The 27,755-nt window shown below is 40.6% G+C and overlaps 1 protein-coding gene across 1 annotated transcript in view; it reads left to right on the top strand.

Annotated features, from left to right (window-relative positions):
- TRPM7 (transient receptor potential cation channel subfamily M member 7) overlaps positions 1-27,755 on the top strand; it is a 626,812-nt gene that overhangs the window by 158,365 nt on the left and 440,692 nt on the right. Inside the window, exons 5-9 of the mRNA XM_053717440.1 lie at positions 23,170-23,383; positions 23,914-24,038; positions 24,839-25,010; positions 25,170-25,344; positions 25,430-25,553. Of these exons, the coding sequence (XP_053573415.1) occupies positions 23,170-23,383; positions 23,914-24,038; positions 24,839-25,010; positions 25,170-25,344; positions 25,430-25,553 (810 nt within the window). The remainder of the gene's footprint in view (positions 1-23,169; positions 23,384-23,913; positions 24,039-24,838; positions 25,011-25,169; positions 25,345-25,429; positions 25,554-27,755) is intronic.

The raw sequence follows: 27,755 nt of genomic DNA, 5'->3' as shown, positions 1-27,755 counted from the left end.
GCTTTCAAATTGCCAAGTCTCATACAGAGATAGTTCTGGCATTTCTGAGATCGCACGGGTGGAAAGTGAACGAGGAAAAGAGTTCTCTATCCCCACTCACAAGAGTCTCCTTCTTAGGGACTCTTATAGATTCTGTAGAGATGAAAATTTACCTGACGGAGTCCAGGTTATCAAAGCTTCTAAATGCTTGCCGTATTCTTCATTCCATTCCGCGCCCTTCGGTGGCTCAGTGTATGGAGGTGATCGGCTTAATGGTAGCGGCAATGGACATAGTGCCATTTGTGCGCCTACATCTCAGACCGCTGCAATTATGCATGCTAAGTCAGTGGAATGGGGATTACACAGATTTGTCCCCTCTGCTAAATCTGGATCAAGAGACCAGAAATTCTCTTCTCTGGTGGTTGTCTCGGGTCCACCTGTCCGAGGGTATGACCTTTCGCAGGCCAGATTGGACAATTGTAACAACAAATGCCAGCCTTCTAGGTTGGGGTGCAGTCTGGAACTCCCTGAAGGCACAGGGATCGTGGACTCAGGAGGAGAAACTCCTTCCGATAAATATTCTGGAGTTAAGAGCAATATTCAATGCTCTTCTGGCTTGGCCTCAGTTAGCAACACTGAGGTTCATCAGATTTCAGTCGGACAATATCACGACTGTGGCTTACATCAACCATCAAGGGGGAACCAGGAGTTCCCTAGCGATGTTAGAAGTCTCAAAAAAAATTTGCTGGGCAGAGACTCACTCTTGCCACCTGTCAGCAATCCATATCCCAGGCGTGGAGAACTGGGAGGCGGATTTTCTAAGTCGTCAGACTTTTCACCCGGGGGAGTGGGAACTCCATCCGGAGGTGTTTGCTCAATTGATTCATCGTTGGGGCAAACCAGAGTTGGATCTCATGGCGTCTCGCCAGAACGCCAAGCTTCCTTGTTACGGATCCAGGTCCAGGGACCCAGAAGCAACGCTGATAGATGCTCTAGCAGCGCCTTGGTTCTTCAACCTGGCTTATGTGTTTCCACCGTTTCCTCTGCTCCCTCGACTGATTGCCAAAATCAAACAGGAGAGAGCATCGGTGATTCTAATAGCGCCTGCGTGGCCACGCAGGACCTGGTATGCAGACCTAGTGGACATGTCATCCTTTCCACCATGGACTCTGCCTCTAAGACAGGACCTTCTAATATAAGGTCCTTTCAATCATCCAAATCTAATTTCTCTGAGACTGACTGCATGGAGATTGAACGCTTGATTCTATCAAAGCGTGGCTTCTCCGATACCTTAATACAGGCACGAAAGCCTGTTACCAGGAAAATCTATCACAAGATATGGCGTACATATCTTTACTGGTGTGAATCCAAGAATTACTCATGGAGTAAGGTTAGGATTCCTAGGATATTGTCCTTTCTCCAAGAGGGTTTGGACAAAGGATTATCAGCTAGTTCCTTAAAAGGACAGATTTCTGCTCTGTCTATTCTTTTGCACAAGCGTCTGGCAGAAGTTCCAGACGTCCAGGCATTTTGTCAGGCTTTGGTTAGAATTAAGCCTGTGTTTAAACCTGTTGCTCCCCCATGGAGCTTAAACTTGGTTCTTAAAGTTCTTCAAGGAGTTCCGTTTGAACCCCTTCATTCCATGGATATTAAGCTTTTATCTTGGAAAGTTCTGTTTTTGATGGCTATTTCCTCGGCTCAGAGCGTCTCTGAGCTATCTGCCTTACAATGTGATTCTCCTTATCTGATTTTTCATGCAGATAAGGTAGTTCTGCGTACCAAACCTGGGTTTTTACCTAAATTGGTTTCTAACAAGAATATCAATCAAGAGATTGTTGTTCCATCATTGTGTCCTAATCCTTCTTCAAAGAAGGAACGTCTTTTACATAATCTGGACGTAGTCCGTGCCTTGAAGTTTTACTTACAAGCTACTAAAGATTTTCGTCAAACATCTTCCCTGTTTGTCGTTTATTCTGGACAGAGGAGAGGTCAAAAAGCTTCGGCAACCTCTTTCCTTTTGGCTTCGGAGTATTATATGCCTAGCCTATGAGACTGCTGGACAGCAGCCCCCTGAAAGAATTACAGCTCATTTTACTAGAGCTGTGGCTTCCACCTGTGCCTTTAAAAATGAGGCCTCTGTTGAACAGATTTGCAAGGCCGCGACTTGGTCTTCGCTTCACACTTTTTCTAAATTTTACAAATTTGATACTTTTGCTTCTTCGGAGGCTGTTTTTGGGAGAAAGGTTCTTCAGGCAGTGGTTCCTTCTGCTTAATCCCTGCCTTGTCCCTCCCATCATCCGTGTACTTTAGCTTTGGTATTGGTATCCCATAAGTAATGGATGATCCGTGGACTGGATACACTTAACAAGAGAAAACATAATTTATGCTTACCTGATAAATTTATTTCTCTTGTAGTGTATCCAGTCCACGGCCCGCCCTGTCATTTTAAGGCAGGTCTAAAATTTAATTAAACTACAGTCACCACTGCACCCTATGGTTTCTCCTTTCTCTGTTTGTTTCGGTCGAATGACTGGATATGGCAGTTAGGGGAGGAGCTATATAGCAGCTCTGCTGTGGGTGATCCTCTTGCAACTTCCTGTTGGGAAGGAGAATATCCCATAAGTAATGGATGATCCGTGGACTGGATACACTACAAGAGAAATAAATTTATCAGGTAAGCATAAATTATGTTTTTTACTTGCTTAGTTTAACCAGTATATCCCCATCTACTTTAGGGTCATTAACCTTTAAAGTGTTTAGATACTGTTTTTTGAATCCTTGGATAAAGTGCTATAAAACTTTTTGAGTTATGTGCATATTATAAAAGCGTCAACTTAGGTAAAACAGTGCGTGGGTGGGAAAAAAGCTTAAGTATTTTAATAAAATTTCCAAAAATCTGCAAAATTACTTACAGTTTAGTGTTGCCAAGTGTAGCCCTTTCCACCCCAAACCTTGTGATATCATATAAGAAAGTGTGTGCATGTGAGGATAATTACTTATGCAATTGTTTGTTGCCAAGAGGCTTGCTCGTTTCCATGGGTATAATGTCACATACTTTGTGAAAGCTTCAGCATTATATTGTGCACTGCTTTAGTCAGGTGTCATGTGACTGCCCCTAACGTGCACGATTGCCTTCTGCAGAAGCTATGGCTTGGATAGCACCTTCCAAATAGGGAAACGCCCAGCTGGGGAGCTTGCTGCAAACAAAACTATGTCTGAATTAAAGGGGTTAATGGGGGTTAAAACAGAAACCATTTTGCAGTAAGCTCTAGCTGCATTATATATTTAGAAATTTGTGTTAGTTCATACTTTTTTATGTCCATTTAAATCCCTTTGTGTGTTTCTTGTCCTTATTGCAGTTTCTGAGATTATATCCAGAAATTGGACTAAGCCAAGCACACCTATTATTCCTTCTGCAAGGTTTAAGAATTTGTATCCTTTTCTAGCTTTTATTATTGAGCTTTGGAAATTTTTTCCAAAGTGGTTGGGGCCATTTTTACTCTGGCTAAATGTACTAACATTCCTTTTGAAGATAGTTATTTTTGTAGTCCCTTCAGATAGAATGTTTTTTTTTCCTCTTGCAAGCAAGTTATATTTTCAGTCCAGTAAAATATATTTCTGTTGTGTTTGTTGCTTGTTCTTGGATATATACACCTAGATTTAGAGTTTGGCGTTGGCCGTCAAAAGCAGCGTTAAGGGGTCCTAACGCTGCTTTTTACCGCCCGCTGGTATTTAGAGTCAGCCAGGAAATGGTCTAACGCTCACTTCCCTACCGAGACTCCAGGCTACCGCAGATCCCCTTACGCCAATTGCATATCCTATCTTTTCAATGGGATCTGCCTAACGCCGGTATTTGGAGTCTTGGGAGAAGTGGGCGGTAGACCCTCTACCAACAAGACTCCTACCTACAAAAAGTCAGTAGTTAAGAGCTTTATGGGCTAGCGCGTGAATATAAAGCTCTTAACTACTGTGCTACAAAGTACACTAACACCCATAAACTACCTATGTACCCCTAAACCGAGGCCCCCCCACATCACCGCCACTATAATAAAAATTTTTAACCCCTAATCTGCCGACCGGACACCGCCGCCACATACATTATCCCTATGAACCCCTAATCTGCTGCCCCTAACATTGCCGACCCCTATATTATATTTATTAACCCCTAATCTGCCCCCCCCCCCCAATGTCGCTGCTACCTAACTACACTTAGTAACCCCTAATCTGCCGACCGGACCTCGCCACCACTATAATAAATGTATTAACCCCTAAACAGCTGCACTCCCGCCTCGCAAACACTATAATAAATTGTATTAACTCCTAATCTGCCCTCCCTAACATCGCCGCCACCTACCTACAATTATTAACCCCTAATCTCCCGCCCGCACCGTCGCCGCTACTATAATAAAATTATTAACCCCTAAACCTAACTCTAACCCTAACACCCCCCTAAGTTAAATATATTTTAAATTAAACGAAATAATATTCCTAAAATTAAATAAATTATTCCTATTTAAAACTAAATACTTACCTATAAAATAAACCCTAATATAGCTACAATATAACTAATAATTACATTGTAGCTATTTTAGGATTTATATTTATTTTACAGGCAACTTTGTATTTATTTTTACTAGGTACAATAGCTATTAAATAGTTAATAATTATTTAATAGCTACCTAGTTAAAATAAGTACAAAATTACCTGTTAAATAAATCCTAACCTAAGTTACAATTAAACCTAACACTACACTATCATTAAGTTAATTAAATAAATTACCTACAATTAGCTAAACTAAAATACAATTAAATAAACTAATCTATAATACAAAAACAAACAAACACTACATTACAAGAAATAAAAAAATATTACAAGAAGTTTAATCTAATTACACCTAATCTAAGCCCCCTAATAAAATAAAAAAGCCCCCCAAAATAAAAAAAATCCCTACCCTATTCTAAATTACAAAAGTAATCGGCTCTATTACCAGCCCTTAAAAGGGCTTTTTGCGGGGCATTGCCCCAAAGTAATCAGCTCTTTTACTTGTAAAAAAAAATACAATACCCCCCCAACATTACAGCCCACCATCCACACACCCCTATTCTAACCCACCCAAACCCCCCTTAAAAAACCTGTTCCGATCAGCCAATAGAATGTGAGCTCAATACGATTGGCTGATTGGATCAGCCAATCTGATTGAACTTCAAACTGATTGGCTGATGGCATCAGCCAATCAGATTTTTTCTACCTTAATTCCGATTGGCTGATAGAATCCTATCAGCCAATTGGAATTCGAGGGACGCCATCTTGGATGACGTCCCTTAAAGGAACCTTCATTCGTCGTTAGTCCGTCGGGGAAGGAGGATGTTCTGCGTCGGCGGCATGAAGATGGACCTGGAAGAAAGAAGATAGAAGATGCCGCTTGGAAGAAGACATCGCCCGGATGGAAGATCTCTTCTTTGCCACTTGGATCAAGACTTCTACCGGATGGAGGACCACATCGCCCGGATTGGATGAATACTTCGGCTCGGCTGAGTGAAGACGACTCAAGGTAGGGAGATCTTCAGGGGGTCGGCGGGATGAAGATGGATCCGGAAGAAAGAAGATAGAAGATGCCGCTTGGAAGAAGACATCGCCCGGATGGAAGATCTCTTCTTTGCCGCTTGGATCAAGACTTCTACCGGATGGAGGACCACATCGCCCGGATTGGATGAATACTTCGGCTCGGCTGAGTGAAGACGACTCAAGGTAGGGAGATCTTCAGGGGGTTAGTGATAGGTTTTTTTAAGGGGGGTTTGGGTGGGTTAGAATAGGTGTGTGTGGGTGGTGGGTTGTAATGTTGGGGGGGTATTGTATATTTTTTTACAGGTAAAAGAGCAGATTACTTTGAGGCAATGCCCCGCAAAAAGCCCTTTTAAGGGCTTGTAATAGAGCTGATTACTTTTGTAATTTAGAATAGGGTAGGGAATTTTTTTATTTTGGGGGGCTTTTTTATTTTATTAGGGGGCTTAGATTAGGTGTAATTAGATTAAACTTCTTGTAATTTTTTATTTTTTGTAATTTAGTGTTTTTTTGTATTATAGATTAGTTTATTTAATTGTATTTTAGTTTAGCTAATTGTAAGTAATTTATTTAATTAATTTAATGATAGTGTAGTGTTTAATTGTAACTTAGGTTAGGATTTATTTTACATATAATTTTGTAATTATTTTAACTAGGTAGCTATTAAATAGTTATTAACTATTTAATAGCTATTGTACCTAGTTAAAATAAATACAAAGTTGCCTGTAAAATAAATATAAATCCTAAAATAGCTACAATGTATTTATTAGTTATATTGTAGTTATATTAGGGTTTATTTTATAGGTAAGTATTTAGTTTTATATAGGAATAATTTATTTAATTTTAGGAATATTATTTCGTTTAATTTAAAATATATTTAACTTAGGGGGGTGTTAGGGTTAGAGTTAGGTTTAGGGGTTAATAATTTTATTATAGTAGCGGCAATGTTGCGGGCGGAAGATTAAGGGTTAATAATTGTAGGTAGGTGGCGGCGATGTTAGGGAGGGCAGATTAGGGGTTAATACAATGTATTATAGTTTTTGCGAGGCGGGAGTGCGGCGGTTTAGGGGTTAATACATTTATTATAGTGGCGGCGAGGTCCGGTTCGCAGATTCGGGGTTAATAAGTGTAGGTAAGGTAGCGGCGGCATTGGGGGGGGCAGATTAGGGGTTAATAAATATAATATAGGGGTCGGCGATGTTAGGGGCAGCAGATTAGGGGTACATAGGGATAATGTAGGTTGCGGTGGTGTCCGGATCGGCAGATTAGGGGTAAATAGTATAATGCTGGTGTCAGCGATAGCGGGGGCGGCAGATTAGGGGTTAATAAGTGTAAGGTTAGGGGTGTTTAGACTCGGGGTTCATGTTAGGGTGTTAGGTGCAGGCTTAGAGAGTGTTTCCCCATAGGAAACAATGGGGCTGCGTTAGGAGCTGAACGCTGCTTTTTTGCAGGTGTTAGGTTTTTTTTCATCCCAAACTGCCCCATTGTTTCCTATGGGGATATCGTGCACGAGCACGTTTTTCCAGCTTACCGCTACCGTAAGCAACGCTGGTATTGAGGGTTGAAGTGGAGCTAAATTAGGCTCAACGCTCCCTTTTCTGAGCCTAATGCAGCCACTCAGACAACTCTAAATACCAGCGTTGTTTGAAGGGTGCGTTGGGGAAAAAAGCAGCGTTAGCTACGCGGGTCTTTACCGACAAAACTCTAAATCTAGCGGATAGTCTTTCTGGGCAGTTTTCTTATGATTTTGCCAGCGAAGATTTTTTTAAATGCTTTTATGTTGTTTAAGTTTGCAAATGCTATTTATTAATGCTGGAGTATGTCTTTAGCTGTTCTTTCTAGAAGAGCATTAGAATTAGAATCTTGGTCTGCTAACATGAATTCTATTTCCAGACTCTTATATCTTTCTATACAGGGAAAGATTTTATTTGGTTTTGGTTTGAATTACACTATTTTTATGGTGTCTGGGAGTTTAGGAGCTTTTCTTACTCAGGACAGAAAGTCCAGGGGTATATACAACCCAAGTTTTGTGTTTTGTTACTTTTGTCAGAACAGGGTTCAGAAATCTTTTTCCTTTGCCCAGTATCAAAGATCTTCTGGTTCTATCTCGAAATAAATAGAATAGCATTTGTAAAATGCTTTAACACCAATAATTGATCCTGAACATTCTGTTTGCATGGATGCAGAGGTTAATACCAGGCTAATCTATATGCTCTGGAGAATGCTGACAGGGTCAGTGTCCATTAGTTTATCTGGAACAGGTCTAAGCAGTTCAAGAAATATTCTCCCCCATCCAAGTCTGCAAGAGGCTCTGGTAAGTTACACCTTTTTTCAATAAGCTTATTTTTTGTAATTGGTTTGGGTTCCTTGGGTTCTTATTTTATTTTAGTCTCAAGGAAATTGAATAGGTTTCAGATGAAGGCTTCCCAAGGGCAGTTTAATGTTCCTAGGATCCCTGTAAAGTCTTGGGTAGATGGGAACTCCATCCTATTCATTGATTCAAAGAAGGAGGGAGCTTTCAGATAATTTCTGATCTAGAAACTTTGAACAAGTTTCTCAAGTTCCTACATTTGGAATGGAAACTATTCGGTCAATTTATGTCCACAATAGATTTTTAGGATGCTTACCTTTATGTTCTTATTTTATGGAGCATCATCAGTTTCTGGGGATTGCTTTTTTTGGGGACGCTTTTTCAGTTTGTTGCTCTTCCCTTTGGTCTAGCTACAGCTCTCAGAAAATTATCCAAGGTTCTGTATACCCTCTCTTCAGTAATTAGATCTTTGGGCATTGCAGGGTTTTCTGACCTGTTTGATATCTTGGTTCAAGCTCTATCTCTACATTTAGCAGTATATCTCTCCTAGAGACTATTGTTTATTCTTCAACAACATGGTTGGAAAGTAATTTTTCCAAACCGTTTACTGGTTCCTCAAATATGGTTGCTTTTCTGGAGAGTCTTTCTTTGACAGAGCAAAGACGGCTGAAGCTGAAGTTTGCCTGTTAAAACCTTCAGTCTCTATTTTTTGCCTTCATTTGCTTTTTGCATGGAGCTCTCAGGTCTCATGTTTGCGGCTTTGGTGGCTATTATGTTTGGTCGCTTCCATATGTGCCCTCTTCAGCTTTGTACCTTTACCAATGATACAGGGACCATACTCAGCTGTCTCTGTGGACTTAAATTTCAGAAAAAGTCTATTTCTGTCTTGGTGGCTGGACTATTAGCTCTTTATGTAGGGGGCTTCTTTTTGTTCATATATCTTGTTCTGTAATCTTTACATGCAAGTTTTTTCAGGAATGGGGGGCTGTCTGGGGCTCTTAGAAGGCATAAGGAGTTTAGTCTCTTCGGGAGGCAGGATTACCTATTAATGTTTTAGAAAAACGGTGCAATATTCAGGGCCCCTCTGGGTTGGCCTTTATTGAAAAGGCAATCTTTTCTCCTTTTTCAGTTAGAAAATGTTACATCTGTAGCTTATGTCAATCATCTGGGGTGGGGGGGGGGGGCAACAGTGCCCTAGTTATGAACATAGTATCTTGAATTCTTTCCTGGGCAGAGATGTATTACTGTCTCAATTCTGCAGTTTATATTCCGGGACTGGACAACTAAGAAGCTTTTTTTTTTTCTCTGTCGTCCGTCTTTCCACCTGAAAGAGTTGTCTCTTCATCTGTTTATCAGATAATAAATCTTTCGTCCGGAGATAGACTGATGGCTCCTCGGTTGAATCTAAAATTTCCTAGGTACTGTTCAATGTCCAGCTTGTTCCTGCAGAATTTAGTATGCAGATCTGGTTCTGGTGCCCAGTTTCCCTCCATGATGGTTTCCTTTGCATCCAGACCTTCTATTTAAAATAAAATTATTTTTGTATCCGGATACTAGATCTCTTGGCTTGATGGCATGGGAATAATATCAGAAACTCTCTCTGTCTTTGAACTATTTGTTTAATTACTGAGATTCTTATAAAGGCTCGTAAGTCTGTTACTAGGGGAATTTTTATTTTAAGGTCTGTAATGCCTATATTTCTTGGTGTTTTGAATCAGGGTTTTTTCTTGGCTTTCTTTTAGAATTTCTAGAATTCTTGTTGTTTTTACAGTATGGTTTGGAAGAGTCTGACAGTTCTTTGAAAGTTCAGATTTCTGCCTTTTTTATTTAACTAATGTTCCATAAGAAGATTGCTATTCTTCCTGTCATTCATGGTTTAATTTTTAATTAAATCCGGACCTATCCAATGTTTCCTCCTTGGAACCTTGATTTGGTTTTGAGGATTTTTGCAGGTTTCACCTTTTGAACCTATGTGGATATTAAACTTCTTTCTGGAAGTTTTGTTTCTTTTAGCTATTTCACCTGCTAGAAGATTTTTTGAGTTTTCTACTCTTTCTTGGCTTCCTTCTTATCTTATTTTTCTTAAGGATAAAGTTGTGTTTTCTGATAATATGTTGGGACATTGTTGTTCATTCTTTATGTTTTAAACCTTAAATTTATCCAGTGATCTCTTCATGTTTTGGATTCTGTAAGAACTTTGAAGTGTTATGTAGACAGTGTTAAGGATTTTAGACAAACTTTTTTAGTTTCTTGCTTTTGCTGGTTCTATGAAAGGGCAGGAAATTACTGCTGTTTCTTTGCCTTCTTGGTTGAAGCCTCTGTTTCATATAACTATTTTGAAGGCAGGTCAGCCGCCAGCTAGATGGATTTCTGCTCTTTCTATTAGATCAGTTGCCATTTTTTGTGTTTTTAGAATGTTTCATCAGAGAACCAATTTTGCAAGGCAGGTATTTGGTCTTCTTTGCATATTTTGTCTACCATGTTAGATGTTTTTGCTTCTTCTGAGGCAGTCTTTGGTAGGATGTCCTTCAGGCAGTTGTTTCAGGTTCATTTGTTTTTGCCTGTTGGTTATTTTTAATGGCCTTTTTTTAGGCTTTATTGGGGTTGTGGATTTAGTTTCTCAGTAAATAAGAAGTTTTTAGATCCCATCCTTTATTTTATTACTCGTGGACTCCACAGCTTGGGTATTGGTTCCTAGTAGAAATGGACCATGGACTCTAACCACCTGTATGAAAGAAAACATAATTTATGCTTCCCTGATAAATTAATTTCTTTCATGGTGGTGAGAGTCCACAAAACCCCACCCTTTTTTGCCCTCATATTTTTTTTGTTCTTATTTTGTTTGTGCTTATTACTTTTCCTCCCTCTTTGTGCTTGGTGAGGTGGGAGGGGTTTATAAAGTTTTTGGGGTTTGGGAATCTTTGCCTCCTAGTGGTAGGAAAGAGTAATTCCCAGGAGTGATGGATTGATGAAAAGAAAATTAATGTATCAAATAAGCATAATTTATGTTTTCTTACTTGTCAGGGACTTGTGGAAAGTTCCAACCCTGATGATGACCCTCTAAATAATGGCTCCTGATTTAAATTCATAGCATGACAGTGACTTCAGGAATGCAACATTTATTATGCCTATAGAGCTCACCTAAATATCGCAAAGTACAAACTAAACAAAAGTCTTAAAAATTACAAGTGAAAAAACAAAAACAGTGCTGATAAAAACAAGTGCTGGTGTTTATCACCCAAATAATCTCATAATAATGAATGAAAATGATCCCTCATTTAATAAATAATGATTTACACTGATTATTATAAGATTATCTGAGTGATAGACAGCAAGTTTTTAGCACTACTGTTTTTATTTGGCTACTTCAGGGCTCATGCCCACTCTGCTGTTGAGTAGCTCTGGGCTACTGTTTAAAGGACCAGTAAATACAGTAGATTTACATAATCATCAAATGCTAGATAGAATGACAATGCAACAGCACATAGTTTGAACAATGAGTAGTAGACTTTTTTTCTAATGAATTTCAGTTATGTCTATTTCCACTTGTCCTGTATCATGTGACAGCCAATCACAAATGCATATACTTATATTCTGTGAATTCTTGCACATGTTCAGTAGGATAAAAAGTGTAAATATAAAAAGACTGCACATTTTCTTCTTAAACGGGAAGAGTCCACAGCTGCATTCATTACTTTTGGGAATTCAGAACCTGGCCACCAGTAGGAGGCAAAGACACCCCAGCCAAAGGCTTCAAATACCTCCCCCATGTCCCTCATCCCCCAGTCATTCTTTGCCTTTTGTCACAGGAGGTTGGTAGAGAAGTGTCAGAAGTTTGAAATAGTCTCTTATGGAGGGTAGTACTCTTCGAAATGGGACTGTAGTTTTAAGTAGTCCTGTCAGCCTTTCAGTCAGAGCATGGATGAAGGTTAGAATCCCGAGATGCAGAGAGAGTCTTTCTGCGAAACTATCCAGACTCATATTAACAGCTCCTTGGCAATCAGTGTTGACGAGTTTCGCTGCCTGCCTTTATTCGCTCAAGTCCATGTCGGAAGCGAGGCTACTATCTTTCACACTTTTAAAGGGCCTGTGTTCCTGTTCCACTGCGTAGATTCCGGTAAGATAGTTTTGAACAGGGGGTTATTGAACAGGGGGGGACTTTAATCATGTTTGTTATGGGGTTCTACCTGCTGATGTGTAGTAATACTTTAGGCTCATGGCTTTTCGGAACATTATGGCCTTATCATCAATTGGAGCGATCTTAGATTTGCGCGCTCTTTTCTCTTGTTAAGTGTGTTCAGTCCACGGGTCATCCATTACTTATGGGATATATTCTCCTTCCCAACAGGAAGTTGCAAGAGGATCACCCAAGCAGAGCGTCTATATAGCTCCTCCCCTCACATGTCATATCCAGTCATTCTCTTGCAACCCTCAACAAAGAAGGAGGTCGCGAGAGGAGCTGGAGTTTTTACTTAACTATTCTTCAATCAAAAGTTTGTTATTTTAAATGGCACCGGAGTGTGCTGTTTTTTCTATCTCAGGCAGTATTTGGAAGAAGAAACTGCCTGTGTTTTTTATCTATGATCTTAGCAGGCGTAACTAAGATCCACTGGCTGTTCTCGACATTCTGAGGAGTGGGGTAACTTCAGAAACTGGGAATAGCATGCGGGGTCCTCCGCAAATGAGGTATGTGCAGTACTTTATTTTCTGGGAATGGAATTGACTAAGAAAATACTGCTGTTACCGTATGATTTAAGTACAGCCTTAAATGCAGTAGTAGCAACTGGTATCAGGCTGATAAATGTATGCGCAGTCGAGTTATATTCTAGGGACTAGAATTTGACTGAGAAAATACTGTTAACACTGAAATAATACTTAAGCCTTCTCTGCAGTGGTAGCGACTGGTAGCAGGCTTAGTGATAGCTTTGCATGACATTGAAAAATGTTGTTTTTTAATAAAACGTTTACTGGCATGTTATTCGTTTTTTTTTTTTGTGAGGTACTTTAGTGATAAATCGCTTTGGGCATGATTTTTTCCACATGGCTAACATATTTTTCTGCATGGAAACCGTTATATCAGGGCTCCCACTGTTGTGATTGGAGTGGGAGGGCCCTTGTTTTAGCGCCTTGTTGCGCAGTTAAAATTATTGCACAGTCTTTCTGCTTCTTCCTCCTTGATCTAGGACGTCTCTAGAGAGCTCAGGGGTCTGCAAATTTCATTTGTGAGGGAGGTAATCAGTCACAGCAGATCTGTGACAGTGTGCTGACTGTGATTAAAAGCGTTAAATCTTAATTGATATCTGTTTTATCCGTTTTGGGTATCGAGGGGTTAATCATCCTTTTGCTAATGGGTGCAATCCTCTGCTAATAGTACACTTCTTGTTAAGAATTGTTTAATTATATCTGTATTTTTGAAGCGCTGCAGCGTTTTTTTATATTGCTTGTAAAACTTATTGAAAGTGATTTCCAAGCTTGTTAGTTTCATTGCTAAGTCTGTTTTAAACATGTCTGATTCAGAGGAAACTGTTTGTTCATCATGTTCAAAAGCCAATGTGCAGCCCAATAGAACGATGTGTACCAATTGTATTGATATTGCTTTGAATAAAAGTCAATCTGTACCGATAAAGAAGCTATCACCAGACAACGAGGGGGAAGTTATGGCGCCTAACTCTCCTCACGTGTCAGTACCTGCGTCTCCCGCTCGGGAGATGCGTAGGATTGAGACACCTAGTACATCTAGGCCCTTACAAATCACTTTACATGATATGGCTAATGTTATGAAAGAAGTATTATATAATATGCCCGAATTAAGGGGCAAACGCGATAGCTCTGGGTTAAGGACAGAGCGCGCTGATGACACGAGAGCCATGTCTGATACTGCGTCACAACTTGCAGAACATGAGGACGGTGAGCTTCATTCTGTCGGTGACGATTCTGATCCGGGGAGACCGGATTCAGAAATTTCAAATTTTAAATTTAAGCTTGAGAACCTCCGTGTGTTACTAGGGGAGGTATTAGCGGCTCTGAATGATTGCGACACAGTGGCAATTCCAGAGAAATTGTGTAGGTTGGATAGATACTATGCGGTACCGGTGTGTACTGACGTTTTTCCTATACCAAAAAGGCTTACAGAAATTATCAGTAAGGAGTGGGATAGACCCGGTGTGCCTTTTTCCCCTCCCCCGATATTTAGAAAAATGTTCCCTATAGACGCCACCACACGAGACTTATGGCAGACGGTCCCTAAGGTGGAGGGAGCAGTTTCTACGTTAGCCAAGCGTACCACTATCCCAGTGGAGGATAGCTGTGCTTTCTCAGATCCAATGGATAAAAAATTAGAGGGTTATCTTAAGAAAATGTTTGTTCAACAGGGTTTTATATTGCAGCCTCTTGCATGCATTGCGCCTGTCACGGCTGCAGCGGCATTCTGGTTTGAGTCTCTGGAAGAGGCGATTCGCACAGAGCCGTTGGATGAGGCCTTGAGCAAAGTTAGAACCCTTAAGCAAGCTAATGCGTTTGTTTCAGATGCCGTAGTACATCTAACCAAACTTACGGCTAAAAATTCCGGATTCGCCATACAGGCGCGCAGAGCGCTCTGGCTTAAATCCTGGTCAGCGGATGTAACTTCCAAGTCTAAACTACTTAACATTCCTTTCAAAGGGCAGACCTTATTCGGGCCCGGCTTGAAGGAAATTGTTGCTGACATTACGGGAGGTAAGGGCCATGCCCTTCCTCAGGACAGGGCCAAACCAAAGGCCAAACAGTCTAATTTTCGTGCCTTTCGTAACTTCAAGGCAGGAGCAGCATCGACTTCCTCCGCTCCAAAACAGGAAGGAACTACTGCTCGTTACAGACAAGGTTGGAAAGGCAACCAGTCATGGAACAAGGGCAAGCAGGCCAGAAAGCCTACTCCCGCCCCTAAGACAGCATGAAGTCAGGGCCCCCTATCCAGAGACGGATTTAGTGGGGGGCAGACTTTCTCTCTTTGCCCAGGCTTGGGCAAGAGATGTGCAGGATCCCTGGACGTTAAAGATTATATCTCAGGGATACCTTCTGGATTTCAAATCCTCTCCTCCACAAGGGAGGTTCCATCTTTCGAGGTTATTGACAAACCTAGTAAAGAGAGAGGCATTTCTACAATGTGTACAAGACCTCTTAATCATGGGGGTGATCCACTCAGTTCCGCGATCGGAACAGGGACAAGGATTTTACTCAAATCTATTTGTGGTTCCCAAAAAAAGAGGGAACCTTCAGACCAATCTTGGATTTAAAGATCTTAAACAAATTCCTAAGGGTACCATCGTTCAAGATGGAAACCATTCGAACCACCCTACCCATGATCCAAGAGGGTCAATATATGACCACGGTGGACTTAAAGGATGCTTACCTTCATATACCGATTCACAAAGATCATTATCGGTACCTGAGGTTTGCCTTTCTAGACAGGCATTACCAGTTTGTGGCTCTTCCCTTCGGGTTAGCCACGGCCCGAGAATTTTTACGAAGGTTCTGGGCTCACTTCTGGCGGTACTAAGACCACGAGGCATAGCGGTGGCTCCGTACCTAGACGACATTCTGATACAAGCGTCAAGTTTTCAGAATGCAAAGTCTCATACAGAGATAATTCTAGCATTTCTGAGGTCGCATGGGTGGTAAGTGATCGTGGAAAAGAGTTCTCTGTTACCACTCACACGGGTTCCTTTTCTAGGGACTCTTATAGATTCTGTAGAGATGAAGATTTACCTGACGGAGTCCAGGTTATCAAAGATTCTCAATGCTTGCCGTGTCCTTCATTCCATTCCAAGCCCATCGGTAGCTCAGTGCATGGAGGTAATCGGCTTAATGGTCGCGGCAATGGACATAGTGCCATTTGCGCGCCTGCATCTCAGACCGCTGCAACTATGCATGCTCAGTCAATGGAACGGGGATTACTCAGATCTGTCCCCTTTGCTAAATCTGGACCAGGAGACCAGAGATTTGCTTCTCTGGTGGTTGTCACCGGTTCATCTGTCCAAAGGAATGACCTTTCGCAGGCCAGATTGGACGATTGTAACAACGGATGCCAGCCTTCTAGGCTGGGGAGCAGTCTGGAATTCCCTGAAGACTCCTCCCAATAAACATTCTAGAATTAAGAGCAATATTCAATGCTCTTTTAGCTTGGCCTCAGTTAGCAAAGCTGAGGTTCATCAGATTTCAGTCGGACAATATCACGACTGTGGCTTACATCAATCATCAAGAGGGAACCAGGAGTTCCCTAGCGATGTTGGAAGTCTCGAAGATAATTCGCTGGGCAGAGTCTCACTCTTGCCACCTGTCAGCGATCCACATCCCAGGCGTAGAGAACTGGGAGGCGGATTTCCTAAGTCGCCAGACTTTTCATCCGGGAGAGTGGGAACTTCACCCGGAGGTATTTGCTCAACTGATTCGTCGTTGGGGCAAACCGGATCTGGATCTCATGGCATCTCGCCAGAACGCGAAGCTTCCTTGTTACGGATCCAGGTCCAGGGACCCGGGAGCGGTGCTGGTAGATGCATTAGCAGCCCCTTGGGTTTTCAACATAGCTTATGTGTTTCCACCATTTCCGTTGCTACCTCGGCTGATTGCCAGGATCAAACAGGAGAGGGCATCGGTAATTCTGATAGCGCCTGCGTGGCCACGCAGGACCTGGTATGCAGACCTAGGGGACATGTCGTCCTGTCCACCATGGTCTCTTCCTCTGAGGCAGGACCTTCTAATTCAGGGTCCTTTCAACCATCCAAACCTAATTTCTCTGAGGCTGACTGCCTGGAAATTGAACGCTTGATTCTATCAAAGCGTGGGTTTTCGGATTCGGTTATTGATACATTAATACAGGCTCGGAAACCTGTGACAAGAAAAATTTACCATAAGATATGGCGTAAATATTTATATTGGTGCGAATCCAAGAGTTACTCATGGAGTAAGGTTAGGATTCCTAGGATATTAGCTTTTCTACAAGAGGGTTTAGAAAAGGGTTTATGCGCTAGTTCGCTAAAGGGACAGATTTCAGCTCTGTCTATTCTTTTACACAAACGTCTGGCAGAGCATCCAGACGTCCAGGCCTTTTGTCAGGTTTTGGCTAGAATTAAGCCTGTGTTTAAAGCTGTTGCTCCTCCGTGGAGCTTAAACTTGGTTCTTAAAGTTCTTCAGGGTGTTCCGTTTGAACCCCTTCATTCCATTGATATTAAGCTTTTATCTTGGAAAGTTTTGTTTTTGATGGCTATTTCCTCGGCTCGAAGAGTATCTGAGTTATCTGCCTTACATTGTGATTCTCCTTATCTGATCTTTCATTCAGATAAGGTAGTTCTGCGTACTAAACCTGGGTTTTTACCTAAGGTTGTTTCTAACAGGAATATCAATCAAGAGATTGTTGTTCCATCATTATGTCCTAATCCTTCTTCAAAGAAGGAACGTCTTTTGCATAATCTAGACGTGGTCCATGCTCTGAAGTTCTACTTACAGGCAACCAAAGATTTTAGACAAACTTCTTCTCTGTTTGTCGTTTACTCTGGACAGAGGAGAGGTCAAAAGGCTTCGGCTACCTCTATCTCTTTTTGGCTTCGTAGCATAATACGTTTAGCCTATGAGACTGCTGGACAGCAGCCTCCTGAAAGAATTACAGCTCATTCCACTAGAGCTGTGGCTTCCACCTGGGCCTTTAAGAATGAGGCCTCTGTTGAACAGATTTGCAAGGCTGCAACTTGGTCTTCACTTCATACTTTTTCCAAATTTTCCAAATTTGACACTTTCGCTTCTTCGGAGGCTGGTTTTGGGAGAAAGGTTCTACAGGCAGTGGTTCCTTCTGTTTAATGTTCCTGCCTTGTCCCTCCCATCATCCGTGTACTTAGCTTTGGTATTGGTATCCCATAAGTAATGGATGACCCATGGACTGAACACACTTAACAAGAGAAAACATAATTTATGCTTACCTGATAAATTTATTTCTCTTGTAGTGTGTTCAGTCCACGGCCCGCCCTGTCTTTTTCAGGCAGGTTCTAAATTTTAAAATTATAACTCCAGTCACCACTGCACCTTATAGTTTCTCCTTTCTCGTCTTGTTTCGGTCGAATGACTGGATATGACATGTGAGGGGAGGAGCTATATAGCAGCTCTGCTTGGGTGATCCTCTTGCAACTTCCTGTTGGGAAGGAGAATATATCCCATAAGTAATGGATGACCCGTAGACTGAACACACTACAAGAGAAATAAATTTATCAGGTAAGCATAAATTATGTTTTTATGATTTGCACGGTGCACCTCGTGACCAGGTGCGGTTACGTTGTTTTTTACTTCCGTATGCTGGCTGTGTGGCGACAGAGAGAGTCTGTTTGTTGGTTGTCTAGTTCACAGGAGGTGGTAAATGCCCCAGCCATTGTGGGTGTAAAGAAGGTGCCAGTTAGTGTTTGTCATTTTGTAATCCCAAGAATGAGGATTCAGATTTTTTTAGACATGGATGTCTCTGATGCAGATAATGCGTCTTGTGATGAATATGAAATGGCCTGGGTTATCCATGCCCATCAGTTATGTTCCGATTGCCATTCCAGAGTACTCTCTTCTCCCAATTCAGGGTCCTCAGAGTGCGTTGAGCCATCCGCCCCCGAGGATGCTAGGTCCAGTGAGGCGCGTGTCCTAGAAATTTCCTTTGCTACAAAAGCAGGTATCCCTATGGTCTTTACTCTTTCTCCGGAAGGTGGCTTGTTTCCTCCAGAGGTTACGGCACGGTTCTGCATGGCAATATCTATGGTGCTGGTTCTGCATGGCAATATCTATGGTGCACTATGGCTTGTATCTCCATAGTGAATTATTTTTAAGATACTGTCCGTATTCTGTCAATCGGTGCCCGTCGGGCGTGGGATTGTCCAAATCAGTTCAGCCTCCTGGGGAAGCAGGGGCCTCTGAGGCTTCAGGGGCCCCAACCTTGGGGCCGGAGTCGTTTGTCGATCCGACGTGGGATAATTTTGCCTTCCATTATAGGTTGGCACGTCTTCGTGGCCTACTATGGCATGTTTTAGCGTTGCTAGAGGATCCCAGTCCTAGTGGGCCGAGGTATCTGAGGCCTTAGATGCCGGATGGCATACTAGGTTAGATGCTTGGGGATGAAGCTAATATCCTTTCATGTCTCCATTTTTCTTTCTTTTATGTATCGGTTCCGTTTTGAGCTTGGGTGAAAGGGGCCTCTGACACGCTGGTCCGGTTGGCGTACTTTTTTTTCTTTGGGCGTTCACCCACGAGTGCTGCCTTACTTTTATTTTTGATCCGGATAGGATGTATTTGATTTGTTTGTATAAGCTCATGTCTGATATAACTTCTGTTTTGGGAATATTTTTTTCTTTGGAACTAATACTTGTGATTTAGTGGTTGCATGGGCACTTCCTCAGAAGTTGCGCACTTTGGTTATGTCCAAAGTTATGTTTTCTAGTTCATATTATCGAAACTTCAGGTCGATTTTTCTTGGACCTTAGGCAGTTCTGCTGTGATCTTCGATATAAGTTGGTTCTTTTTGGCAATATTTCTTGAGATGACGACTTTTTCAGAAGTCATTGTGGTTCCTAGGGTCCCTGGGGACTCGGAACCATAGGTTTCCATTCCTTTGGAGTCTGGAGATGGGATTGACTTCCGGAGGTCTAGTATCTGGTGGACAACTTACGTCTTCACTTGCGGTATCTCCGTATGACGGCTCTGTGGCATAGTCGCATTCCTTTTGCGGTTGTGATGTTTCCTTCCCTCCCGTCTTGGGTTGGGTAATTTGTTCAGGCATATTCTTCCTTTTTTCTCAGTTTCGTTTGCTCAGTAGCCACCCTGCCTTTCTACCAGGAGCTGCGAGGGTCCTGTTGTTATTCCATTTTAAGGATGTCGGGAGACTGATCCTTCAAGGATCTCTGGTAATTGTTGTCTTCTCAAGATAAGAACTGCCTCTTGTCATACCATGATCTTTAGACTCTCGGATGCTATCCGTCGATCTTTTGCAGATCTAGCCCTTTGGGCTTAAGGGTAGGAGGTCTGGGGTCAGTTGCAGTCTTTTCGCCTGCCTGGGTCAGAAGATTGACCATTTATATTCTCCAGTGTTGGGCCTGTCTACATGGATTACCTTGTGATCCAGGGGTACTAGATGCCCTTTTTCTAAACCGGTAGGGAGTCTTTTTCAGACTCTTGGGTTTGTCTATGTTGCTACCTTCTTTACATCTAAAGATTTAGATTGCAGAAGGCTCTGTCTGGGTGCGCTCCTAACCACAGGAGGCAGCTTATGGGTTCTTAAGGAGCTTTAGATCTTCAGATCGTTTCCGTTTTTTTGAGAACTCCGGCTTAGGACCATGTATCTTGCCTGGAACGGATATGGATGGTCCTGCTTAACCCTAGGGTTTGGTTCTCCCATGTGTCCCTTTGGAGCGGGTGGGGATTTCTGACTCATGGGAGATTTATATCAGCCTGAAGCTTTAGTTTGATTCTGACAGATCCCTACTTGTCTGCTGGGACATTTGATGCTTATGGTAGGCTCCAGTTGTTGTCCCAACTGGACTGACAATATGGGATTTAGCCTCTATTGGTATGGTGGTTACCGTTGCCTAATCCTCTTCTTCTCACCTAGGGTTAAAGTAAAGGGATTCTTACGTGTTCTCCTGGATGGGAGGTACCTCAGTATCTATGAAGAACTTGTGGGTCATTGTTTTTTCGCCTCGTAGGGTTTTTTCACTCTTGCGTTCTCATCTCGGAATTGAATTCTGGTATCGGAATGTTGTGGGTCAGAGTACTTTTCTTCCTTTGAAGAGTGTTCCTTCTTTATGGAAGACTGCTGTGTTAGGGGTCCTTGGACCCGAGCATGAGGTTCCTGTCATGGTTCAGGGTAGCCTGCTAGTTCGGTCAGAGTCCTACTCTGGGGGTTTGATTCCTCATAGATCCATCCTTTTTCTTCCAAGGGTCTGAGACTCTTTTTTCGGTCTTTCACTAGCCTTTGGGCTGGGACCGTTATCCTGCAAGGAAGGCAGGGGATCAGTCTGCTTTTTGCAGTATGGGCCGTTTGCTGGTATTGAATCTGTCCTCCCCTTTAATGGGGGTACTCTTCGTGCCCATCTCTCTACTGGCGGCGTCTGCTGCCAGGATGAAACGTTCTTTGGAGGGGAGCTGTTGTCGAGATTATTCAGCACTTCTCTGTGGAATGTGTCCCACGATGGCTCCGGACAGCTTTGCTGTCTGGTGATTGGTCATTGCGAGTTTTTGCTCACAGGTGACTCTGTGCCCTCTTGGAGAGCTCTTTTTCTTTTTTAAGCTGCTAGGACAGTTTTTCTGTGTCTGCTTGTCTCTGCTTGTCTAGCCTGACAGGTTTTGACTTGTTTAGGTTGTAAGGGGGAACTCGCGGTTTTCTGGAACACCATGGTTGGTATGGTGCGGTGTCAGGGATATGAGGGTGACTTTCTGGTCATCCTAGTGACGTTTTTCCTGACTATGGACTTATCTGCTGGTCCTTGTCCTTGTCCTCTTAAGGAATTTGTTTCCCTGGACAGTGGTCCTGTTGCAACCTCGGGTTGCTCTAGGTTGGATTGGGCCCTTTGAAGATCTCATGGGGTCTTCTATTCTCCCTCTCGGGGGTAGATAGGGATTTTTGACCAGTTTGACTGGAGCCCGTGTTGGATGGTCCTTCGGATCTCTTATGGGTTCCTCTACTCTCCCTCTCGGGGGTTGATTAGAGGTGGGGTTTTTTTTGTTTTTTTTTTGGGGGGGGGGGGTAGGTCAGACATGTTTTCTGTAGGAGTTGAGTGCCGCGGGGCTGACTCTTGGAAGCCTTTGTGCTCAGCAGACTCTGGGTCTGAGTGGTCTCTAGCACGGCTTTACAGGTTGCGTTACTGATGAGTGGTTACTCGGGCTTCCGGTTTTTCCCTTGTCGTATGTAGTTGTTTGTGGGGTGACAAGTAATTTCAGGCTGTAGTGCCTTTCAAAGGAGCCGCCTTTTTTTGTACCCACCCTTTGTTTGCATTCAATGTCCTCTAGCTTGGGTATTGTTTTCCTGAAAGTAATGAATGCAGATGTGGACTCTTCCCATTTAAGAAGAAAAACATAAATTATGCTTACCTGATAATTTTTTTTTCTTTTGACGGGAAGAGTCCACAGCTCCCGCCCGTGCTTTATCTATGGGGCGGCAGTACATTTTTGTTCTTCTGGCACCTTTTTTCACCCTGATATTTCTCCTACTGTTCCTTGTTCCCTTGGCAGAATGACTGGGGGATGAGGGAAGTGGGGTAGGTATTTGAAGCCTTTGGCTGGGGTGTCTTTGCCTCCTCTTGGTGGCCAGGTTCTAAATTCCCAAAAGTAATGAATGCAGCTGTGGACTCTTCCCGTCAGAAGAAAAGAAAATTATCAGGTAAGCATAATTTATGTTTTTGTTAATGGAAGTAAATTGGAAAGATATTAAAAATTGCATGCTCTATCTGAATCATGAAAGTTTATATTTGACTTGAGTGTCCCTTTAAGACTGCTTTGACAAAGGGATGCAATGCAACTGCTCCAGTGTTTTTTTTCTTTTCTTGCAGGGCTCTATCACAATGCTTGATCCTTCACACCCCACAACTGCTTCCTAGTCTGTGTAGACCTTTACTTTTTTTTTCAAACTGATAGAGCTAATATAACCTGCTTCCATGCTAGCTGATTTCTTGTTTTTAAACTCAGTTTATTGAGTTTAGTTATTATATTTATATAAAAATTGTGTTTTTCCAATTCTTGCTTTAACTAGAAATGCTTACTCTAGCCTTCAAAAGTCTGACCCTGCTACATTCTATAGAGTGAATGATCACTGCAGAAACTAATTTGTATCACATCTGAAATTCAGAGCAATGCAAATTTTGCTAATAATATGCTTTTAAAACCTTTATTTATGGAGACCTTTTGCAGTGATGTATCTGATTGCTGATGTATACTGTGCATATAAAAAATTAAAAGGTGGATAAAGTGCTACATGTTTTAATCAAAGTAAGAAAATCTTTTTTGGTTTAACAGAAGCATAAAGAAAAATCAAACCAACAGGAACATGGTCTAATTATTATTATTATTATTATTATTACTAAAGTCAACTCAGGATCAGGAAAACATTACTAATCCTTAGCTGAAACTAAGGCTAGTGATTGGCAGCAACACACATATATGCCACCTCTGATTGGCTCAGCAGCCATGTTCCACTTCAGTGTAGTAGTGCATTGCTTCTCCTTTGCTGACGGTAAAGAAGCAATAATGCTTTATTTTGCTTTAGCAACTGTTGCATATGAATTTTCTGTTAATTTAAATTAACTTTGTTATTTCCACCTCTTCCAAAGTACGTAAGATTGTCCTACGACTCTAAACCTGAAACCATTCTACAATTGATGCTAAAAGAATGGCAAATGGAGTTGCCCAAACTAGTCATCTCTGTTCATGGCGGAATGCAGAAATTTGAGCTTCATCCACGAATCAAACAATTAATTGGCAAAGGACTCATTAAAGCAGCAGTGACAACAGGAGCCTGGATAATAACCGGAGGCGTTAATGCTGGTAAAAAATAAATAATGCTATTTATTTAAGAACATATTTTGCACATTGAATTATTGTTGTTATTGTTATTTGTAATTCACCAGCAGCTTCTGCAGTGCTATACAGGGTGTACAATAAATAAAGACAAGATAGAGAAGGCAGAGAGCTTGCAAAATGAATTTATTTTTGCTAAATAATGTTTATCAAATAGGTTATGGCCAAGTTGTCTGTCAATAATTTTTACAGACAACAGTCAAGTCTAGACGCCTCTACCCAGTACTTTGTAAGATTGATTTTCCCACCACATATGTAAGTAGGTACCCCTTTCCCCACATTCCTTAAAACACACTGACATATGTAGTGTGTGTAGTGACTGCCACCTGTCTGTAGTCAAATACCACCTAAAGGCCACCTTTCATAGTTTCATTTTTATATATTGAAATAATGTAGAATTATTATTCATCACAAGATTTAAATCTTTATAAATCACTTTTTAGTGTTACCACACGCTCAGTTATCGTTAATTTGTCAATTGTTCTTTCATTGTATAGGTGTTGCAAAACATGTTGGTGATGCCCTGAAAGAACACGCATCAAGATCATCTCGAAAGATTTGCACAATTGGAATTGCACCTTGGGGAGTTATTGAAAACAGAAATGATCTTGTTGGAAGAGATGTATGTGAAAATAAATACATAAATACATAAATATATATATATATGTTAGTGTGTGTGTGTATATATATATATATATATATATATATATATATATATATATATATATATATATATATTTAAAAAAGTGTGGTGTGTGTATATATATATATATATATAATCAAGGAAAAGTCCAGACAAGGAAGAGCTCAAAGCTAAGTGGTATTTTATTAAAACCTTCAGTATAACAAAAAATGGGCAAGAAAATGGCTATGAATGAGGGTCATGAGGAGGGCTGGGGTGGGCTTCTGACGCGTTTCAGCTCCTATGGAGCCTTAATCATAGACTGCATAATGCCCTAATGCCCTGCACTAATTAATATAGGCTAACCTCACTAGCTATTGGTTACTATGGCCCTCCTATGCTACCAATAGGCACTCTCAAAAAGAGTACACCCCCTAATAGATTTCATTCCTTTAATGATGTCCTGGACTTGACTTAGTTCGCCAACTTCCTTTACCTATTGGAATCCTTAATGCCTAAAGCAATGTACTTAACCACACTATATAAAAGTGTAGTAACTTAGAGACATGTTTACTATTACAATAATATATATTATAACTGGGCTAAGGATTAACCTATGTGATTGGCCACTTATAATTGTTAGGTCTCAGGCTATAATCTTTGGAGTATAACTATTGAGTAATTTAATTCCTTTAAAGGGTCTAATTTATTTGAGTGACACATTTGTGAATAATAAAGAGTAAATTATATATATAAATAGATGTGTGTGTAAAAATGAACAAGTTTAACATTCTTTTAAGGTTATTGCACCATATCAAACCTTGCTAAATCCTCTGAGCAAACTCAACGTTCTGAACAATCTCCATTCCCATTTCATACTTGTGGATGATGGCACTGTAGGAAAATATGGAGCTGAAGTGAGTGTACGGCGGGAACTAGAAAAGTCCATCAACTTGCAGCGTATTCATGCACGTAAGCCTAAAATCTTGTGAATTATTAGGAATTCTTTATAATGAAACTGGAACTCTAAGATTTTTCACAATTATATATATATATATATATATATATATATATATATATATATATATATATATATATATATATATCTGTTGTGTTCTTCCCTATATTTAGGAATTGGCCAAGGTGTCCCGGTAGTGGCATTAATCTTTGAAGGTGGACCGAATATAATATTGACTGTATTGGAATATCTCCACGAAAGTCCACCTGTCCCAGTTGTAGTGTGTGAAGGAACTGGCAGAGCTGCTGATATATTGGCTTATGTCTACAAGCAAACAGAAGAAGGAGGGTATGATTAGTTTTGTTTAATTTTGTTACTTAAAAAATAAGGAAGAACTGTATTATTGACTATGCCCTTGCTTTACGTTTTTTAGAAATCTGCCTGAGGGGTCTGAATCAGAAATCATTTCAACAATCAAAAAGACTTTTAACTTCAGTCAGTCTGAAGCAGTTCATCTTTTTCAGACAGTTATGGAATGTATGAAAAGCAAGGAACTGGTAAGTTAGGACATACTGTACACTTTTTATAGTCTAATATGGAGTTCTGTGTATGCATTGTAATTGTTTATAGACTGATATTAACTTAAAGGGACAGTGAACTGTACAATTTTCTACTCTTTAATGTGTTCCCTATTATCTAGTGTGTATTCAAATGATTGCAAATAGCTTTATTAGCTTTATTATGTCATTTGAAATAGCTGCCCTCCTGTACTGAACATTTCAATACTTAACTATTTGCTATGGAAATATAACCAGTAGAAAAAAACAATTACATTCCCAATGGGGAGTAGTAGAGTTAAAGGAACCCAAATTTCTTATTTCATGATTCAGATAGAGCATGCAATTTTAAGCAACTTTCTAATTTACTCCTATTGTCATTTTTTCTTTGTTCTCTTGCTATCTTTATTTGAAAAGCAGGAATCTAAGCTTAGGAGCTGGCCCGTTTTTAGTTCAGCACCTGGGTAGCATTTGCTGATTATTTGAAAAAGCATTTAGCCACCAAACACCTAGATTACGAGTTTTGCGTTACGGTTTTAACGCTGAAAAAATGGCCATTTCAGCGTACAAACTGTAACGCAGCCATTATGAGTCTTGTCAGTATAGCTATACTGCAAGCATTTTAGCCTGTAACACAACATCAATCCCGCACTCAAAAAAATTACGTTTTTGCGTTGGATTACCATAGCTCCGATATTACAGGTTGTGCGGTGAGGTTAAAATGCTTGTGTTACAGACTATACAGACGCAATCCTTTCTGCTATCTGAGACCAGTAGTTATGAGTTTTGCGCAACAAAACTGTTACACAAAACTCATAACTAAAATGTTACAAAGTACACTAACACCCATAAGTTACCTATTAACCCATATTCCGCCGCCCTACCGCATCGTCAACACTATAATAGTTAACCCCTAATCTGCCGCTCTCAACATCGCCGCCACTAATAAAAGTTATTAATCCCTATTCCGCCGCTCCCCAACATCGCCACCACTAAATAAACCCATTAACCCCTAAACCGCCAGCCCCCCACATCGCAAAAAACTAAACTATTAACCCCTAAACCTAACAACCCCCTAACTTTAAATTAAAATTGCAATATCCCTATCTTAAAATAAATAAAAACTTACCTGTGAAAGTTTAAAAAACGAACCTAGCAAATATTATACTAAAATTAAAAAAACTACCAATTAAGAAAACTATATAACACATTAAAAAAACCTAACACTATTAAAAAAAAATTTTAATCTAAAATTACAAAAATTTAAAAATACTAAATTACAAAAAATAACAAACACTGAATAAAAAAAAATAACAAACGAAATTATCCAAAATAAAAAAAATTACACCTAATCTAATAGCCCTATAAAAATAAAAAAGCCCCCCCAGCCTACAATAAACTACTAATAGCCCTTTAAAGGGCCTTTTGTAGGGCATTGCCCTAAAGAAATCAGCCATTTTACCTGAAAAAAAAACTCTGACCCCCAACAGTAAAACGCACCACCCAACAAAACCCCCCAAAATAAAAACCTAACTCTAACAAAAACCTGAAAAGGGCATTTGTATGGACATTGCCCTTAAAGGGACACTGAACCCAATTTTTTTTTTTCGTGATTCAGATAAAACATGCAATTTTAAGCAACTTTCTAATTTACTCCTATTATCAATGTTTCTCCGTTCTCTTGCTATCTTTATATGATAAAGAAGGCATTTAAACTTTTTTCTTGGTTCAGAACTCTGGACAGCAGTTTTTGATTGGTGGATGAATTTATCCACCAATCAGCAAGGACAACCTAGGTTGTTCACCAAAAATGGGCCGGCATCTAAACTTACATTATTGCATTTCAAATAAAGATACCAAGAGAATAAAGAACATTTGATAATCGGAGTAAATTAGAAAGTTGCTTAAAATGTCATGCTCTATCTGACTCATTTAGCTCTTTTGCATTGCCCTGAAAAGGGCATTTAGCTCTTTTTTTTTTTTTTATTTTCTTTTTATTGAAAATTTAAATATTCATAACAACAAATATCAGCATGAAGATTATTTTACATTGTCAAAAATTGCTAATTAGAGCAATATGTTCATGAGTGTCGTTGTTACTTTATATACTGTAATCAGTTAGTCCATGTAGGTTAGAGAACAGGTTAACCAATAAACAAACAAACTATTCAATAGAATAAACATATTAACTTACAACTGCAT

Source organism: Bombina bombina, chromosome 6 (genome assembly GCF_027579735.1).
Source record: "Bombina bombina isolate aBomBom1 chromosome 6, aBomBom1.pri, whole genome shotgun sequence".
NCBI classification, from domain to species: domain Eukaryota; kingdom Metazoa; phylum Chordata; class Amphibia; order Anura; family Bombinatoridae; genus Bombina; species Bombina bombina.
The sequence above is the reverse complement of the archived record's forward strand: the minus strand, read 5'-3'. Positions and strand labels throughout refer to the sequence as shown.